Below are 21,907 nucleotides of genomic sequence, written 5' to 3' on the forward strand. Positions count from 1 at the left end.
TCAACCTTTAGTTGCTACTATGATGCTTATCACGATATTATATAATTTTTTTGCATTTTTTAATTGTGAAGTGTAGATCGTCCGGTTTTGCTTTATAATGAATTTTATGGTGCATATATTAGAGGATGTACATAAATATGTGTATTCCTATACACATATTATCATAATTGTTTGGACATATTTTGGTATGTTCCATAATTGTTGCTTATATTTTATTATTAAAAAATATATAATTGAATTAAAGAAAAACAATTAAGTTCATTCAAATCGATTGAATGTGTGCACCAAAATTATTAATAATATTAAAAAGGGGTAACATAATTAAAGTATGAAAACAAATATAATAATTTAGCCCAAATTATAACAATTTTACAACAAATTATGGTTTAAAATAATGGATTAATTAAAAATAAAAAAAAACGGAAAAAAATTTAATTTTATATTTTTTTATTTTTGGTGGATTTTCCACTTCAATGGCTTAAATATAAAAACGGGGCATATTGAATCATATGTATGTTGAATAACTTCATATTCGTCTATTACTATTTTTTTTTTAAATAATGAACAATCAAGTGTACATGTCTCATATTCTCCACCCTCCCCACACATGTTTAAGCCATATTTATTACACATTTCTTCTAAATAAGTATACATTTCTTTTATCGATTTTCCAATGTGCTCCTTTTTCAAACCTTCAAATATTAAAAGTGAGCATCCAAAAAATATATAGTAAAATATATATTGTGTGTACATATGAAATGAAGTAAACATTTTTCATTTATTATTCTATTAGTATATTTACCGTATGCTGCAATTTTTACAATTATTGCATCAATGCCGTCATTGATCATATTTTGCAACAATTCCTTCTGTGTCCAGGAAAAAAAAAAATAATAACCATAATAAGCTAAAGTAATCGTTTTGTATCGATAAATATATACACATAAATACAGATCGTTTTATATATTAAATTTTTTTTTTTTGTTTTTACTTGGTCTCTTTCCCATAAATACGCTAAAATTTGCAAATTTAACCTCTCACAACTTCAAATTATTTTACAAATATATCAAAGGAATAAAATAAAAAAGTGGTAATGAAATGAATGAACAAATAAAAAATAGTTGTGCATTTATTCGTATGGTGGAAAATATGCATTCTTTTTATTTTTACTTACACATGTTCTAATCTTTTTTTTTGATAATTTGATTTAATGGCTCCACATGATACTGCGTTAATATTTGGAAATTTTGTCTTGTAATAAAAAATATAAATCGTCATGTATATTTATATATCTCAAATTTTTCTATTAAAATGAATAAAACAACTAATGAATAATTTATTACCTTGACCTCGAGCAATAATTCATACAAATCTTCGACTTCATCCTTGGAATCATAAACATAATTCATTTCAAGGTTTATGGGTTTCCCTAGAAAATAATATAATTATTTTTATTTCATTTTAACGGTAAGACGTTTTTTTCGTATTTTTTTTATATTTTTTTGGTTGAATTATATTTATATTCATATGAAATATTTTACAATGTTTAAAAAATATATGACTTAACAAAAGTGAAATATAGCATATTGTGTTAATTTATTTAAAGTGCAACAATTTGTATAAAAGGGTTTTTTATATATTTTAGTTGTTTTGTTTTCTCAATATTTCAAACGAACGTACTTTTGATTTGGTGTTGGATTAAAGGCTTTTCCATGCACTCAGAAATTGATGGAATGAGTTCAAACCCCACACTTTGATACATAAAACTGTCGGTTTCATCTACAAAAATGTTTAATATCCGATGTATCAAATAAAATTTGGTATAATATCAAACGGGTATATTTTTTTGTATTAGACATATATGTATGCATGCTTTTTGGTTTCGATTTAAATAATGGTTTTAAAATATCACACAATAAAAAATATATATAACCCAAAAAAGCAACCAATAGAGATCATATATATTATTTATTTAAATAAATAATGATAATCTCTATATGGGATAAAGATGAATTATAAAAAAAAAAATTTATAATAAAAATAAATTGTGATAACAAATAAAATACAGAATATAATAATTATCATTACAAAATAAAGTAACATAATTATAAATTAAATAATAATATAATTTACACAATAATGATACATTAAATTTTATATAGTTAATAAAATATTATTCACATAAAATGTTTTTATAAGTAAATTTGTCCATATTTAATGATACAAAAACTACATTCATAGAAAAATTATTTTTAAAAAAAATATTTTATATTACGCAAATATATAAAATTTGTGAAATTAATATAGGGTTTCATTTAAATATTGTAGTTTTTATAATTAAATATTTTTGTATTATACAACCATGTAACTATGTAAATTTATATATGAATTCCTGTGCCCTCAAGCATTTCTTACTTTGACTCTTATAAGGAATAAGGTGTGCTAAAGCAGTAATATTGTGACCATCTTTAAAACAACAAACCAAGTTGTATATACTGTCTTTTCCACCTGATATTAATCCTACGACATTCATTTTATTTATCTGTTTATTTTTGTTTACACGTAATTTTATATGAAATCACTAACGAGTAATATAATAATAATTGTTACAAGTAAGAAATACTATAAAAATATATGAAGTAATTTTTTAAGGAAAAAATAAATAAAATTATAATTAAATATGCTACATTATATATTTTTTCTATATATAATTTATTTTAATATACAATTTTATAAAACTTATATATTTGTGGATTGAAAAAAAGGTATATATGTATATTTTTTTTAACTGTTGTATTATTTTTTTTTTTCGTATTTCAAACTTAAAATACATAAATAAATATATCTATATAACATACATTATCATTTTACATTTCTTGGAAATATTCATATTTTTTGCATAATATTTATGCTCTATATTTTTATATCTTCCATATAATATATATGCATATCTGCATATATCTCTTTAACATCTGAATGATGTATATATGTATATATTTCTTATTTCAATGTAGTTTTTCAGTATTCTATTTTTTATATTTTTAAATTCTATGTATTTTCTCAATATGAATAATATGATTTCCACCCTATGTATATATAAATGTATGTATTATTATATATTTATTTATACATACTACGAATATTTTTTTATACAACTGCACTTGTGCTATATCACATGACTATGCATAAATATAAAATTTAATGGGAAACTTATCCAATTATTAATATAATATACCTTATGTTTTTAATTTATTTATATGATGAAATGGATTTAGCAGATATTCTCAAATGGCACGCTGATTATAGCACTATGTATCTACATATGCTATTCTGTTCTTTCCCAGATGTTGTATTTTGTTGTACACGTAATAGTGTATCCTTAATTCTAAGAATATCATCTGTTCTATTCTATTTATCATTATCTCTTTTTTTCGTGATACATATATGTGTACCTAAGTTTATAATTTTATTGTTAAAGTATAAGATTTATTATGAAAAAAATAATAAATTTATATTGTAATTTCACTTTTATTTTAATTTTTTTTTTTTTGAATCAATGTAATTCAATGTTTTATGTGGAAAATGAGGGAAAATATATAAATATTAGGTAATATATATATTCAAAAATAAATAAATATAATATTTTTCAATGTACAAAAATAAATAAGCTATGATAATTAATTGTATATATATTTTTTTTTTAACGTAAATCATAGAATGTTCATATGTTATTTGTGCTTAGACCCATCAAACAAAATATTGCTAAAACCATCGATAGGAACATTAAATTATGTATGTGGTATTTAAATAAAGATTAATATAAGTATACAATATTTTTTAAATGTGTATGCATCTTGTATACCTTTTTTAACATAAATTATAATAGAGTATTCATATGATGCTTATGTTTAGACCCAACAAGTAATATATTACTAAAACTATTGGCGGGAATATTAAATGATGTGTGTGGTATTTAAATAAAGATTAACATAAGTATACAAAATTTTAAAAATATATATGTATGCTATATATTTTTTATAGCATAAATCATAGAGTATTCATATGCTGTTTGTGTTTAGGCCCAATAAGTAAAATATTGCTAAAACCATTGATAGAAATATTGAATGATGCATACGGTATTTATCATTTATTTATATAAAAATTAATAAGTATACAAAATTTAAAAAAACATGTTTATGTTATATATTTTTTTTAATGTAAATTACAATAGAGTATTCATATATTATTTGTGTTTAGACCCAATAAACAAAGTATTACTGAAACCGTTGATAAGAATATTAAACGATGCATGTGTATTTACCATTTATATAATGATTAACATAAGTATATAAAATTTTTAAAATGTATATGTATGTTATATTTTTTTTAGCATAAATCATAGAGTATTTATATGTTGTTTGTGCTTAGCCCCAGCAAACAAAATATTACTAAACCCATTAATAGGAATAATAAATTATGCGTGTGTATTTATATAAAGATTAATGCAATAAGTATGCTAAATTTTTAAAATATATATTTGTGTTATATTTTTTTTAATATAAGTAACAAAATAGTATTCATATGTTATTGTGTTTAGGCCAAACAAACAAAATATTGTTAAAACTATTGACTGGAATATTAAATGATGTGTGTGGTATTTAAATAAAGATTAACATAAGTATACAAAATTTTAAAAATATATATGTATGCTATATATTTTTTATAGCACAAATCATGGAGTATTTATATGTTGTTTGGGTTTAGCCCCAGCAAACAAAAATATTGCTAAATTTATTGATAGGAATATTAAATTATAATGTGTATTTATTTAAATATTAATGTAATAATTATACTAAATTTTTAAAATGTATATGCATACTATATTTTTTTTAGCATAAATCATAGAGTATTTATATGTTGTTTGGGTTTAGACACAGCAAACAAAATATTGCTAAAGCCATTGATAGGAATGTTAAATTATACGTATGCATTTATATAAATATTAGCATAATAAATATACAATATTTTTTAATTGTATATATATGCTATATATTTTTTTAATATAATTACAAGAATATTCGTATGTTGTTTGTGTTTATACCCAACAAACAAAATATTTCTAAAATCATTGATATAACATTAAATAATGCATGTGTATTTATATAAAAATTAATATAATAAGTATACGCAAATTTTAAAATATATATGTATGCTATATATTTTTTTTAATATAAATTACAATAGAACATTGATATGTTATTTGTGTTTAGACTCACCAAGCAAAATATTACTAAAGCCATTGATAAGAATATTAAATTATAATGTGTATTTATTTAAACATTAATGTAATAATTATACTAAATTTTTAAAATGTATATGTATGCTATATTTTTTTAACACAAATCATAGAGTATTTATATGTTGTTTGTGCTTAACCCCAGCAAACAAAATATTGCTAAAATCATTGATAGGAATGCTAAATTATAATGTGTACTTATATAAATATTAGCATAATAAGAATACAAAGTTTTTAAAATATATATGTATGTTATACATTTTTTTTAACATAAACGGCAATAAAGCATTCATATGTTATTTATATTTAGACCCATCAAACAAAGTATTGCTATAACCATTGATAGGAGTATTAAATTATGCATGTGTATTTATATAAAGATTAATTAATAAGTATACTAAATTTTGAAAATATATATGTGTATGCTATATATATTTTTTAATATAAATTACAAAAGTATTCATATGTTGTTTGTGTTTAGCCACAGTAAACAATATATTACTAAAATCATTGACAGAAATATTAATGATGTGTGTGTACTTATCGTTTATTTATATAAAAATTAATATAATAGCTATACAAAAATTTAAAAATATATATGTATGCTATATATTATTTTTTTATATAAATTACAATAGAGTATTTATATGGCGTTTGTGTTTATGTCCACCAAACAAAATATTGCTAAAACCATTGACATGAATATTAAATTGTGAATGTGTATTTATATAAATATTAGCATAATAAATATACAATATTTTTTAATTGTATATGTATGCTATATATTATTTTTTAACATAAACTACAACAGAATATTCATATATTATTTGTGTTTAGACACAGCAAACAAAATATTGCTAAAACCATTGATTGGAACAATAAAATATGTATGTGGTATTTAAATAAAGATTACCATAAGTAACGATATTTTTAAAACGTATATATATACGCATGTTATACATTTTTTTTAACATAAATCATAGAATATTTATATGGCGTTTGTGTTTATGTCCACCAAACAAAATATTGCTAAAACCATTGACATGAATATTAAATTGTGAATGTGTATTTATATAAATATTAGCATAATAAATATACAATATTTTTTAATTGTATATGTATGCTATATATTATTTTTTAACATAAACTACAACAGAATATTCATATATTATTGTGTTTAGACACAGCAAACAATGTATTGCTAAAATCATTGATAGGAGTATTAAATGATGCGTGCGCATTTATTTTTATTCATATAAAGATTAATGTAATAAGCGTACAAAATTTTTAAAATATATATGTATGCTATGTTTTTTTAACATAAATCATAGAATATTTATATGTTGTTTGTGCTTAGGCCCAGCAAACAAAATATTACTAAAATCATTGACAGAAGTATTAAATGATGCGTGCGCATTTATTTTTATTCATATAAAGATTAATGTAATAAGCGTACAAAATTTTTAAAATATATATGTATGCTATGTTTTTTTAACATAAATCATAGAATATTTATATGTTGTTTGTGCTTAGGCCCAGCAAACAAAATATTACTAAAATCATTGACAGAAATATTAATGATGTGTGTGTATTTATCGTTTATTTATATAAAAATTAATATAATAGCTATACTAAATTTTTAAAATATATATGTATGCTATATATTATTTTTTAATATAAATTACAAGAGTGTTCATATGTTATTGTGTTTAGGCCCAACAAACGAAATATTGCTAAAATCATTGATCGAAATATTAAATGATACGTGTATATTTATCTTTATTTATATAAAGATTAATGTAATAAGTATACAATTTTTTTTAAGTGATATATGTATATATGTGCTATATATTTTTTTAATAAAATTACAGAGTATTCATATGTTGTTTGTATTTAGGCCCAACAAACAAAATATTACTAAAGCCATCGATAGGAATATTAAATTATGCATGTGTATTTATATAATATTAACATAATAAGTATACAATATTTTAAAAATATATATGTATGCTATACATTTTTTTTAATATAAATTACAATAGAGTATTTATATGTTATTTATATTTAGGCCCAAGAAACAAAATATTACTAAAGCCATTGATTGGAACAATAAAATATGTATGTGGTATTTAAATAAAGATTGTCATAAGTATATTATATTTTTAAAACGTATATGTATGCTATATTTTTTTTAATATAAATTACAACAGAGTATTCACATATTATTTGTGTTTAGACCCAACAAACAAAATATTATTAAAACTATTAATTGGAATATTCAATAATCCATGTAATGTTTAATATTTATTTATATAAAGATTAGCATAAGTATACAATATTTAAAAAATGTATATGTATATTTATTATACTTATTCAGTGTGGAAAATTATACATTTAAATAATATTATTTCATATATAGTGGTTAAAAAAAATATAATATACCAATATTATCATTGAACATATCAACATACATTGATTTCTGTGAGGGATACATAGTTATTCAAGTAGTATGCATTGACGATATCATTGAAATCAATGATTGGAAATGCCGGTATCCATAATAATGTTAATAATAATAATAATAATTGATAAATAACAACAGTAAAAAAAAAACAATAAAACATTAATATTTAGTGCAAGCATATATTTATATTATTAAAATTTTATTGTAGAAATTATTAATTGTTGGAAATATTTTTACTTTTATTTTATGTTATGTATATATAGCCTTATAAATAAGCAAATATAATAATAGAACGATAGCAATTTTATAATACGAATAATTATACACCAATGTAAAGGTGCCTAAAAAAAAATATGTTAAAAATTAAAGAATGAAAAAAAACAATATATTTTTTTGTTTTTATTAAAATTCTATAAATATATTTATCTATATAGCAATTATTTTCTTGACCTTAATGATACACATTTAATATTTTAGGTCGATATACATATAATTATCCATTATTCCAATATACTCCATTTAATAAAATATTGAAAAAAAAATAATTAAAATTACGTACAACAATAGTAGTACATATTGTCTTCTATGGAAAATATATAATATATATTACTAGGCAATTTTTCTTATATTCATTTAAATATTTAAAAATATTAGAGAATATATATTAATGCATGCGCATTTCAATTTTTATTAAGAATAATTGCCTTATGTATATATAGCCATTGATTTATTTATATTTATATAATTATAAATAATATATAGGTATTCCTACGTATATTAAAAGTGCAAATATACTATTCAATTTTAAGTATTAGAATAATACAAAATGCGTACAGTATTCCTTAAGTATTTCCATAAAAGATCGAAAAACTAGAAAGCATATATCACGTAATTGCAAAAATGTAACGGTTCAAAAATATGGGCAATATATAGTAATATTTTATAAAAAAAAAATGATAAAAATATAGTTTATAATAAAATGGTATAAATATATATGTTTATATTTATTCTATAAAAATTCTCATTGCACTATTTTACTACAAATATTTTAATGGTGTACTCACACGATTTCAAATATGTTTTATATATGTATATATATATAATATATTATGTTGTATTCTTAGGGGGTTACATGAAAAAAAAATATTAAAGTTGTGCAGTAATACAAGTTTTTTTTGTATAATATGTGCTAATTACGATACATATTAATAATACTAGGATATTATGTACGTAATTTTACATAGCAAAATATGTATATAAAATATTAGGAAGTATCCTATTTTTATTTCATAAAATTAAATAATAGAGGAGAAAAAATAAAAAAATAAATATTATTTAAATAAAATTATAATGCACTGTTGTTCCGTCTTGCAATTATTCTATAACTGTGTTATTTTACAATAAAATTTAACAGTTGTATTAACACAAATTCCTACATTTTATACTATTATATAATAATAATTGTATATATTGTAAATATGTTCTGTATATCTAAACAAGTTGTATCGATACTTTAAAATACGAAACAAATAATAAATAAAATAGTGCGTTAACAGTTGTAACGGGATACATTTACGTACATATATTCCTAGGTTAAATAGCAATAAAATATAGGCAATTTTTTATTATATATTCCAAATTGCATATCGTAGCATTTTTTAGGACGATATTAAGTATAGAATAGTTATTTCATAGTATGCTCGTAAAATACGTGTGATAAACTAGGTATTTTTATTTGTACTATTTAAGGACGTTAAGAGGAATAATAATTGTTTTTTTTCCACCTTGATCAACTAGTATATTTTGCGCTATACCGATATATCTGTGCAATATAATATAAATACATTTATATTTTTATGGATATGTATAAATATCTATAGTTACAGTTGTAGATAGGGAATATTTATATAAATTTGAAAAAAAATAATAAATAAATATATATACAAAATACATATATAGTTATGCATATATATGCACAAACACTGCTATATATATATTTATCTCACTATGTAATATACTTTTGTGTATACAATTATACCTATTGTGATATTTATTATTATTATTTTTTTTACCATATGCGTATTAGATACATCGCTTTTTGTAAAATTTTATAAAAAAAAATTTTATTTTCACTAGTATTTTTAGAGCCAAGTATAATAATTATAAATAGTTTATTTAGATATATCTATTATATCATACACATAAATATAATAAAAAATATTAAATAACATCTTTTATTATCATAATAATGATACATAAAAGTTTGGTAATATAACACTATTATTAAAGAGTTATACATTTTACTTCTAAAAGCATGTATATATTTAATTTGATAAAAATATACTCTATATCTTTATGTATGAATTCGTATTTAGCTAAATACATATATTATTTTTAAATAAGTTTTCATGTATGCGTACATAAATATGACATTTTATTTCTTATACATATAAATATTATATATTCAAACTATTTATTGTTGTTATTCCTCATAAAATATGTATGAAATTACTTATACATTGAGAAAAAGGTAAATATGCCCGCATAGGCAAGCCAAATATATACATATATAAAACAAATACGCATGTATATGCAAATATTTTCTGACGTTTATCCTTTACTACACTGTAAATATTTACAAACATGGCTTTAAAAATGTTTTATTATTGTTATATTTATTCTATATCTTATTATTAAATATATTTTTAAATAGCATACATATATTTTACCTTTGTAGTATTTTTTGTTTTTAAATTTATGAATTTATAAATGATTCAGACAACAATACTATTTTAAGTTGTATTATTTATTAATTTAATAAATAATAAGCATATTCATATATCAATGTATATAATATATATAATAATTGTTTAACATTCTTTATATAAATACAAAAAGACATATATACATATACCATTTTTATACTATTAGGCCATCTATTAAGCATTGGCAATTTTATAATACACCCTAATATTATCATCCATTTTCTATCATTTATTAATTACGAGTTTTTTAAGCATTGTATATTATGTATTTTGTTAATATACTGTATGTATATATACATGCGTACTTATGCATTATAAATTGTCTATACAATTTTATTATTGAAGTTTATGAACCAAGTTTTCTTGACTAATATTATATCTTTTCATATCAAAATTAAAAAAAAACAAATGTCTTATTTATACATTTTGTTTTAATTAATAAAAATGTATTTCAGTTAACAAAATAGCATTGTTATTCTGAATATAAAAAAAGTGAACAAATTGTCCATGTCTTTTTTCTTTAATCTCTTACATATTTAAAGCTATGATAAGCAGAGTAAGCACTAAATTGGTGCCAATATATATATGTATTTATTTATATATATATACACAATTTTGTATGTTTATATATATTTAGGGGGCAACGTAATCCTTTTATTACTACTTATATAATACATATACATGTACATATGCATATTATACATAAAAAGCAAAGAAGACATTTATTTTTGTTTCCCTTTTTTAAAATAATTACATACTACATTAATGCATAAGCATACACTATTATTAAGAAATATCCAAACAAACGGTTTTCATATTATTTCAAATAATTTGGTATCATAATTATTTGAGAAGAAACGACAACCAAATTTAGGATATTTATATATTGGACAACTTAAAATAACAATAGCATTTATTAATAATAAATAGGTGATACATTTTAGTGTCCATATATGTATATACATTATTTAATAATATTATTTTCTCCTTTGCATATATAAGAATATACAATTGTATATATTTTTGTCAAAAACAAGCAAAATATATCCAATCAATTATTATATATATATATACACATATATATATGTGTCTATCTCCATTGATGCATTACTATATATACATTCTTGTATTGTTTACATCTTTTGAAAATACATAAAAAAATTAAAAAAATACATAATACAAATAAAAGCTATATAACCTATATATATTTTATATTTTTTGTATATAAGTGGATATTCATATATATATGTATTTATTTATATTTATTTTTAGTACCATTTTATATATTGATTGTTTTATGTAGTTAAATAAATTAATATATATTTTAGTGCCAATATATTTATCGTGTTTACTATATGTATAACGTAATAAAATAAAGACCATAAAACCAAACATTGGAAATAATATAACTATTGTAAATTATTAAAGTGTATTCAACCGTTATATACACATATTCTAATTGCAACGGGTTAATTTTCACATAACCCTAAAATAATAAGAAGACATAAAATTAATAAAAAATATACAATATAGAATATTATATAAATATAGTAAACGCATTATAAGGGGAGAATATAGAAAAAGATCAAATAATAATAATAACCCTAAATCTGAAGTATTAAAAATAAAACAACCATAAGCAAAACTAATATTATAAAAAGAAGAAAGGAAAAAATACCAAGTAGTGATATTGATTTAGGAGCGATTATTATAAAAAAAATGATCTCTGATATTCAAAATCTCTCAAATGATAAGTCAACAAAGAATGTACCCCTTTTATTATTTACGATAAATAGTAATGAAGAAAAGCTGAATGTAGACATGCATAATGCAAAGGAAAAAGACATTCATAACTGTAACTTAAATACGATACGGGGAAATACAAGTATCACTAACAATAATACTAATACTAATGATAAGACAATTTATGAAAGTAGTGTGTGCAATATAAAAAATGCAGGACAAGATATTATCCCTCGTATTGTTATAGATGAAAAGGAAGACAACAGAACAAATTACAAACAACATGAAACATATGATCTAAAATGTTCTGCAAGTGCAAAAGGCTATTTACAAAATAGTAATTTAATTACTTTATGCAACGATGAAGATCTAAAATACGAACAAAATGATGGCTATATCAATATAAACAATAAATTTTCTGATAGCAAAAGAAATAATACTAATTATAGCAGTAATGGTAGTACAAGCGATAGTAGCCATAATAATAGTATGTTTTATGAAGATTTATCAAGTTCCCCAAATAGCCAAATGTCATTTTTGAACTCAAATGATTTGGAAAATTCGCAATTGATGGATATTAATTCGACTGAAGTTGTTCAAAATTTAAAAAATAGCATAGACATCAATTTACACACTCTTAATGATAATAGTATTTATGAAAATGACTTGAGTGTAAACATGCAAAATACCCATTTGTCTATCGATGATAGTACAAATAAAAACTGTAACATATATAATAAAGATTGTAGCGTCATAAATCATATAAGAGGTAGTAGTAATTACACTGATCAAAATAAAATTGCCCAAAATAGTGATGAAGAAAAAGAGAGCGAACTATATCATGAAATTGATGACAATAAGAAGTATACGATGAGTTATGCAAACAGAAATAATATAATAATTGATGGTGAAAAAGATATAAATGTTGATAGTAGGTATGATAAAATAATAAAGAAACAAACAGATAATATAAACATTAAAAATAGTGTAAAAATTAACAAATCAGAAAATGGGCAAGCTGAAATTAAAAATATTGATACTAATCATGGAAAATGCAATATGGAAATAGTTGATGATATAATTAAACATCATAATAATACATTTAAAAATAAAAAGAAAATTAAAAATATAAAAAATAAGCTTGTAAATAAAAGGAAATTAACAATGGAAAAAATTATAAACGAAATACACAAATGGGAAAAAGTTAATTATACATATGATAGATTAAAAAAATGGAATATATCTGAAAAAAATAGGTGCATTAATATTTACGGGAATCGTGTGCACATTATTAGATGTTTGAAAAATAAATATAATAATATGAACAACTATATTATTTTTAACAATTCTACACACAACATAGGAAGTCGTACTGTTCTTAAACACGATAACGAACAAATCGAAAATTCAATAGAAGGTAAAGTTGGAAAATCTGAAAATGATTATAAGCAGTGTAGTGATAATAATAAAGAAAAATGTATTGGTGAGGACAAAAATAACGGTGTTAAAAGTGGAATTAATAATTCGAGCTATATTAAAAAATATATAACATTAAAAGGGATTAAGGAATACTTTATGAGTTGTAAAACAAAGTGTAATAATGCAAATGAAAGCAATAAAAATAGAAATATAAAAAACAACAAAATACAAAAGAAAAAAGATAAAGAACATAAGAATAAGACGAATAAAAATATCTTATACACACTTTTTGAAAATAAAAATGATGGATATAGAAATATTGTAACAAATCAGTTAAATAATTCAAGTAAAAAAAATGAAGAACCAAATAATGATCAAAATATAAATAATAACAATATTTTGAAATGCACAATAAGCGATGATATAAATTGTAAAGACATAAACAACCAAAATGATAGTGCATATTTAAATGAAAATAAAAATGAAATAAATATGTTTCAGATAACAGACGAGCACTCAAATAATGTAAAAGTAAATCAAACTGATATAATTCACGATGAATATATTAAATGTAAGGAGGGAAGTATCGATGATAATTTGGATAGTTCTAAAAATGGCCTTAATACAAATTTAAATATTTTAAATGATAATACAAAAAATGTTGTTATAGAAAATAGTACTCAAATATCAAGTAATCAAAATAATGATCAAATATATAACCACATTAATAATGAAAACTTTAAAGATGTATACGAATCATATATTAATATAAACACTAGAGATTCATTAATATATGCAAATGAAATAAATATGAAAAGTTTATATAATAATCGAATTGAAGAAAATAGCTTGTCAAGCAATACAAATGTGTTAAACTATATTATAAGTATATTAGGGAATGGTAGTCGTGAAATTTGTGATGCATTAATAAATAGTAATAACTATAAGAAAAATGGTCTTTATGAAATTACAATTGGTAATAATAAATTAACAAATGGTGTGTCTAAAAATGATGAATGTTCAGATAATGTGCATACCAATTTACCTTTATTTGGTGGTATAAAAAGTTATGTTACATATCCTTACAACACTCAAATATTAAAAACAAATCAAATGATGATACATGATGAATATCCTCTAAATACTATCACAAAAGGCATGAACAACAACATGATTATATTATACAATAACAAACATAACGACAATAAATGTAATAACATTAGTATGAGTTTGAATAGTTATTATAGTCGTGTAAATAAATATCATGAAAATATTACGAACTATTGTAATAATAATAGTTATAGCATATTTCCAAATTTGTTAACAAATTTTTATAACAATTTTGATCAATTTCGTCCAATTATTACATCAAATAGTGATAATTATGAATACATGGAAAATAATTATAAAAATAATATATATAATAGAAAATATAATACAAATTATGAAAATATTAATATTAATGAATTAGATAGTTTAAATTCAATTAATTCAACAAATTTATTAAATATAGAAATTAATGATAATTGTAAAATAGGCTATATTAATGACAAAAATTATAATTATTTGAACTCAACATATATAAATCAATTCGATACAGAAATATATCATGGAAATATTTTAGATACCATAAATAAAGAGACAAATGTAGTTGTAATTGACGAAAAGGGCACAAAAAATGAATTAGAAAATGGAAGGAAAATTGAAGATACAAATAATGATATAATAGGAAATAATGATAATGAAAATAATGAAAATAATTATAAAAATTGTAAAAACACTTCTTTAAAAGAAAATAATAATATTGACGAATTTGATAAAAGCATTAGCATTAATCATGCATGTAACGAAAACAGTGCAATAAGTATTAACCACGATTTAAATGATGAAACCACAAGAAATGGAATTATTGAAGGGACTATAAAAAATATAGAATGTCATAACGAAGAATTAATAAAATCAAATAAAATTGATAATAATAATGAACATGAAGATGGATATGCTAATAATAACACAACTGATGGGGTCCATAGAAATGAGGGAAATGAAATATGCCCAAATTCACAAAATGAAGAACAAACAAGTCATACTATTTTAGAATCAAACATTACCAATATTACAGAAAACAAAAATGATAATAATTGTATTAACAATTATAATGAAATATTAGGAGACAATACCACAAACAATAATAATATTGATGATAGAGATATAAGAGACATAAGTAAAGAAAATGACAATAGCAACAATTTGAATGATTCTGAAAATTCGAGTAATATAAATAATAATAATATATATGAAAACGGAAATACTGAGAATATTATTTCTACACATCAAAATCATGGAAGCTTAAATGGACATAACAATTTTTCATTTCCATATATGAATCAAGAAATTGCTAATATAAATAATATTAATTTTGAAAATAATAATATAAATTTAAATACAGATCTGTTAGATAATTCAAATAATATTGCTTATGATCATAATATTCAAAAGGATAATCCAAATAATATATGCTACCCGCTTCTAAATAATACTCTTGTTAATTATAATGACAATAGCCATTATTATAATCCTCAATTATTATTCGGAAAATATGGAACTGATTTTGAAAATATAAATAAAAATTACCAAATAAATAATGGATATATAAATCATTATCATCAATTGGAAAACGGAGAAATTATGAATGTTGGATTGGATAACAGTTGTAGCAACTATTGTAATAATGAATCCAATGATAATTCAAATAATCATTCAAGCACTTATTGTGATGGATATTGTAATGGGGAATATGAAAATTGTAATAATTCTAATATGGTCTGTGTTTTGGAAAATAATCAAAATAATAATTTAAATGTTTCTGAAAATATTCAAAATGTTAATATAAATTTTAATGGATTCAGTATGCCATTTAATAATGTATATATGGAAAATGCACAAAATAACTTGAATTATTTTAATAATGGTAATAATTGTAATATTTATGAATTAAACTCAATTTTTCAAAATATGTCTGATGATAATAATAATAATAATATAAACATTGATATGTATAATAATTGTAACTCTGGAAAAATTGAAAATTTTAACAATTATGAAAATAATACTTCCTATATATATACAAATACAAATTCCGCTCCGGTCGACACAAATAATGATAATTATGAAAATTTTTTATGGCATATTTCTAAAGTATGTAATAATATGGGAAATGTGTATTATGCCTTTATTAGTAATGCTAATCCAATTGTCCAAGGGATGAATAATAATTTAGAAAATGGTTTAGAAAAAATGAACAATTTTACTAATGGATATGCTTGTTTGGAAAATATGAATAACGAAGAAGAGATTTTTAAAAATCCAGAAAATGGCGAACATTTCGAAAATAAAAATAAATGTCACGATGAAAATAATGAATCTGTTTCAACTGGAATACATAATGATGATCATATTAATGCTAGTAATGAAGGATTTGATAGCGAAAATGGAAATGTATATCATAATAATGTAAAAGACAATATTATGATTAATAATAATCCACAATTAGAAGTTAACAAAAACAATATTACTAATATTATAAATGAAAACAAAAATTATGGTTGTAGTTGGAATAATTTTGATTACCCAATTAAGGCAGAAATTGATGAAACACATTTGATCAACATTTATAATAATTTATATGAAAATCAACAAATTAATATGATTGAAGATTCCAATATAGTTAAAAATGTATATCCCAATGATGCTATTTATGCATATTTAAATACACAAAATTATTTAGATACATTAAATAATTTTAATAACCCTATGGAATCTTGTTATATAAATAATAAGTTCAATAATATAAATTACGAAAATAATAATTATGAAAATAATTATTGTGTTGAACCCATTTCTGATAAACCAAATAATAATAACAAGGAATGTATCAACACAAACATATGCAACGATCAGATGGGTCAAAATAATAATAATTCCAATAATATGCCAAAACATGGGGTACTCAATAGTGGCAACGGTGAACATTTTGGTTCAGCCTTTGATCCATATTCTAATAAATTTTCTAAAGCAAAGTATGAAGTAAATTGCTATCAAAATAATAGTTATACTCATAACATTAGTAACAATAACAATGTTCTTCATAATTATGACATTCGTGTTAACGGCCAAAGACAGATTACTAAAAACATCAAAACTGTAAACCGAACAAAAATGCAAAAAACAAATTGTAAGATTGGACGCCCTGCAAATAAAAGTAAAAGAAATCAAAATAAAAAGAATTTAGGAAAATCCAATAAAATTGCACCAATAAAACATTCACGTTTTAATATGAATGGTTACAAAAAAGAGAAAAGTGGATCTGAAGAAAAAGAAAATAATTGTTTAAATTGGAACGACACCAATCAAAGTGCTATCAATTGTAGAACAATAACGACTAGGAACCAAATAAGAAATAGTAATATCAACACAATCAATATTAATCGAGAAGAACATGACGATGAGGATAATAGCGCAATTAATGTGCTAACTAGTAAAAGAGGAAGAAGACAAAAAATTGTGAAAAGAGAAAGTAGGGATAAAAAGGGGAAAAAATGTAAAAAAGAAAAAAACAAAAATAATGGCAAAGACGGAGAATTAAAATTAACATATAAAGAGCGTCGCTATAACAAGAAACAAGAATTGAAGAGGAAAAAATATGAAACACAAAAATCACTACTATCAAATTTAGATGATAAGATAAAAGAAATGGTCGACGAAATTGTTAAAACTTCTTTTTTACTACCAGAAAAAGGATTGAAAGGAAGATATGCATTAGATTATAATCATCCTATTCATAGTGTTTGGAAAGATTCAACAAGAGGACATTGTTCATGGAGATGTAGGTGGTGGGAAAATGGAAGAAGATTAAGTAAAAATTTTAATGTGAAAAGATTTGGTAATGAATGCGCTTTACGATTAGCCGTTGCAATGAAATTACATAAAAGTACTCCTAAAGAACAAGAACATTTATTAAAGCAACAACGAGAATTTCTAAAATTATGTTACAAAAATAGGTGGATAAATAATGATGATAAACATGATGAAAACTGTATAGATAATAAAAATGAAGTTGAAGCTGATGCCGATAATACCGTCAATAGCAATATTGATAATAAATTCAATGATGCACACACAAATAGCAACGATGAGGAAAGTAGCGATCAATGTAACCAGAACAGCGAGCTAAGTGACGAGTGTAGCAGCGAATCATAATCGCCAATTATTGTTGTATATAATAACAAAAGGTAACTTTATAGTACCATTAAACAAACTTTTCTCTAAATACTATTCCAAACAAAATAGTATGTAACTATTTTATTGTCCCAAACATTCTATTTAATTCTATTGTCAGTAAAATTTTTATAAATTATAAAATGAGCAATATACATGTTTTTAAATTGGCAAAAATGTTTATAACAATTATATACTTTTTTAGACAATCCATTGAAATTTTAATTTATAAAACAAAAACATAGGCATATATATAACATATGCCTTTAATTAAGAATATATTTTATTTTCCTCTTCTTTGGCCTTATATCAGAATAAAAAATAGTATATATTACCATTATCTTGTATAAATAGTGCTATCATTCAATACCACTTAAACACCTTAATTTTACAAATACGAGCAGTTTGTAGAATTAGTGTGATCGTTTCTTTTGCTAAAGAAACACTTACATAGAATGTTTTTTTGATTATTTTCATATTTAACTATTTTTAATAGCATGGTTAACACATTTAAAAAAATTATAAATTAAAAATTTGTGTCAACCATAATATTATTTACTTGATTATTATTTTAATTTATAACCATAATTATACATATATAATATAAACTTATGAAATAAATATTAATATTTACTTTAAAAAAATAATGATCATAATATACCATATAATTAGTTTGGTATGTATATAAAATTTATGGAAAATTCGTGTGTGTAAAATTACACCTATATATAAAGTAATAAGAATAAAAGTGCCTTGTAAAATAAAAAAAAAATAAAATTATATGTTTTTTTCCTGAACGTTAAGGAGAAAAAAAGTAAATTACTAATATGTTCATAATATATAGTGTGTACATTATTTATGGTAAAATGTCGGTGTTTAAAAAGCTACCTATATATTTAATGTTAAGATATCTTAAAACAATTTTAGAAATTATTAACATTTTTACACATATTGTGACGTTTTTTTAATATATATATTCCATTTTACCTGAACAAGCAAGGTATAAATTGCTTAACGGAATTCTTGTGTATGTACAAAAATTATTACACTTATTTCCGTTTTTTAGTTTCAATATTGTCTATGTAACATCACCTACCATAAAAATTGGAACGCTATAGGAATTCTATTTTTGGAAACCCCCTTGTTTATAAAATTGTTCTTATTAGCATTTAAATGTTAGAATGATTTCCTTTGTTTTCGTTGAATTTTCAATTTAAATTTTAATCTACACATAGCTATTTTTTTTTCTATGACGGTCTAAATCTTATATATAATAATTTTATTTTATTTTTTTTGGGGAAAAGGACAAATTAAATTTTCCATTAATGCGTATATGCAATAAAGTGCACCACAAAAAACTTACACACACACACAAAAAAAAAAAATAGGAAATTTTATATAGCTAATACTATTTTATATTATATGTTTTTTTTAAATATATATATTTATTTCTTAAGGTATTGCAAATTTCACTAATTTCGACTTATAACCTTATTTATTTACTATCATTTTTTTTACACTTTTATTATTTAAAAGTTATTGTAAATTAATTTTCTCTGTTTATTAATTTTTTTTCGTTTTTCTTTTTAGTCCTAAATGCGCTAATTAAATTGTGTTTAATTTCCATAAAGAGAATTTATTTCATTGTATTATAATTCTTTAAATTTGATGGAAAAACGAAAAATTTGTTAATTGTTTAATAGTTTGTAATTATTAAATATATTTTGTTGTGTTTTTTTCTTTACTGAGAAAAAGTTAAACTAGAAAATTAAAAAATATTAAGTACGTTTATTTTATCATGCCAAAAAATGTATACATAAATATACATGTTTATTAATGAGGCAAATTTAAGTGTTTACAAAAATTAAAACAATATATATTATATATATATGGAATGTTAAGGGAAAAAAATATATATTATATTTCCTGCATATCGCACATTCCATATATTTCTGTCTATACATATTTTGCACATCTTCGTTAATTAGTACATTTTTCGCATTTCTCAATTTTTATACGGTTTATTTTTTTGTGAATAAATTTTCATTATTATTACTGGCGTAATAAGACATTACACCAATTTGCTTATTAATTTAATTATTAATTTACTTACAATAAAAAAATTATAAAATGGGAGGTAGATGTTCAAAAAATAAAGCAAAGGCCCCCAAACGTAGGGACATGAATGAACTCACCGAAAAGGAACATTTTGAAGCTGAACAAAATGAACAAACCCCACAAGCTATAGATATGGATGCTCCTGAAGAACAAATTGAAAACGAATATACTAGTGAACACGCTAACGATGATAATTTAGATTTGGATATGAATGATAGTAAATCTTTTGATAGAAATTTAGATGATGATTTAGACAAATCAAATTCTGATATATATTCAGAATCTCATAAATATGAAAATGATAGTGATAAATTGGAAACAGGATCACAATTAACCTTATCTACTGATGCTACTGGAATTGTTCAACAAATAACAAAATTAACTGAACCTGCTCATGAAGAAAGTATATATAATACATATAAGTCTTCCACTCCATGTGATATGGATAAAATGGATGAGACTGCCAAGGTATTTTCAAGACGATGCGGATGTGATCTTGGAGATCGTCATGACGAAAATGCTTGCAAAATATGTAGAAAGATTGATTTATCTGATACTCCATTATTGGCTTAATATGTGTACCTTTGTATATATTTGTAAGGAGTTTCATTTTGGCATAAACATTTAACTTTATTCTAATAAATGTTCTTTTTTTTTTTTTTTTTTTTTTAAAGATTTATAAAAAAGTTAAAATAACTTCTATTTTCGTTACATTACATTATATTATACAATCATATAGATATATAATTTTATTTGCATGTCTTTAATTGTTTTCATTACCCACACACATTTATTAATTCAATGTGAAATAATATTTACATTTTT

At 21.7% G+C, this 21,907-nt stretch overlaps 3 protein-coding genes across 3 annotated transcripts; 2 read left to right on the top strand and 1 right to left on the bottom strand.

Moving 5' to 3' along the window:
* Positions 1–447: 447 nt before the first annotated feature.
* PCHAS_1439400 (diphthine--ammonia ligase, putative) lies at positions 448–2,533 on the bottom strand (the record flags this gene model as incomplete). The annotated part of the gene is made up of 7 exons (XM_016799716.1): positions 448–692; positions 803–869; positions 992–1,043; positions 1,175–1,251; positions 1,344–1,429; positions 1,681–1,779; positions 2,416–2,533. 7 exons carry the CDS (start codon positions 2,531–2,533, stop codon positions 448–450), a joined length of 744 nt encoding a protein of 247 aa, XP_016654968.1.
* A 9,711-nt stretch (positions 2,534–12,244) lies between these two features.
* On the top strand, positions 12,245–18,946 carry PCHAS_1439500 (AP2 domain transcription factor AP2-G, putative; the record flags this gene model as incomplete). The annotated part of the gene is made up of 1 exon (XM_734559.2): positions 12,245–18,946. One exon carries the CDS (start codon positions 12,245–12,247, stop codon positions 18,944–18,946), a length of 6,702 nt encoding a protein of 2,233 aa, XP_739652.2.
* A 2,148-nt stretch (positions 18,947–21,094) lies between these two features.
* Positions 21,095–21,655, top strand: PCHAS_1439600 (glideosome-associated protein 45, putative; the record flags this gene model as incomplete). The annotated part of the gene is made up of 1 exon (XM_737854.1): positions 21,095–21,655. The coding sequence occupies one exon, from the start codon at positions 21,095–21,097 to the stop codon at positions 21,653–21,655; it is 561 nt and encodes a 186-aa protein (XP_742947.1).
* Positions 21,656–21,907: the final 252 nt, after the last annotated feature.

The sequence above is a fragment of the Plasmodium chabaudi genome, assembly GCF_900002335.3.
Source record: "Plasmodium chabaudi chabaudi strain AS genome assembly, chromosome: 14".
Lineage (NCBI taxonomy): Eukaryota > Apicomplexa > Aconoidasida > Haemosporida > Plasmodiidae > Plasmodium > Plasmodium chabaudi.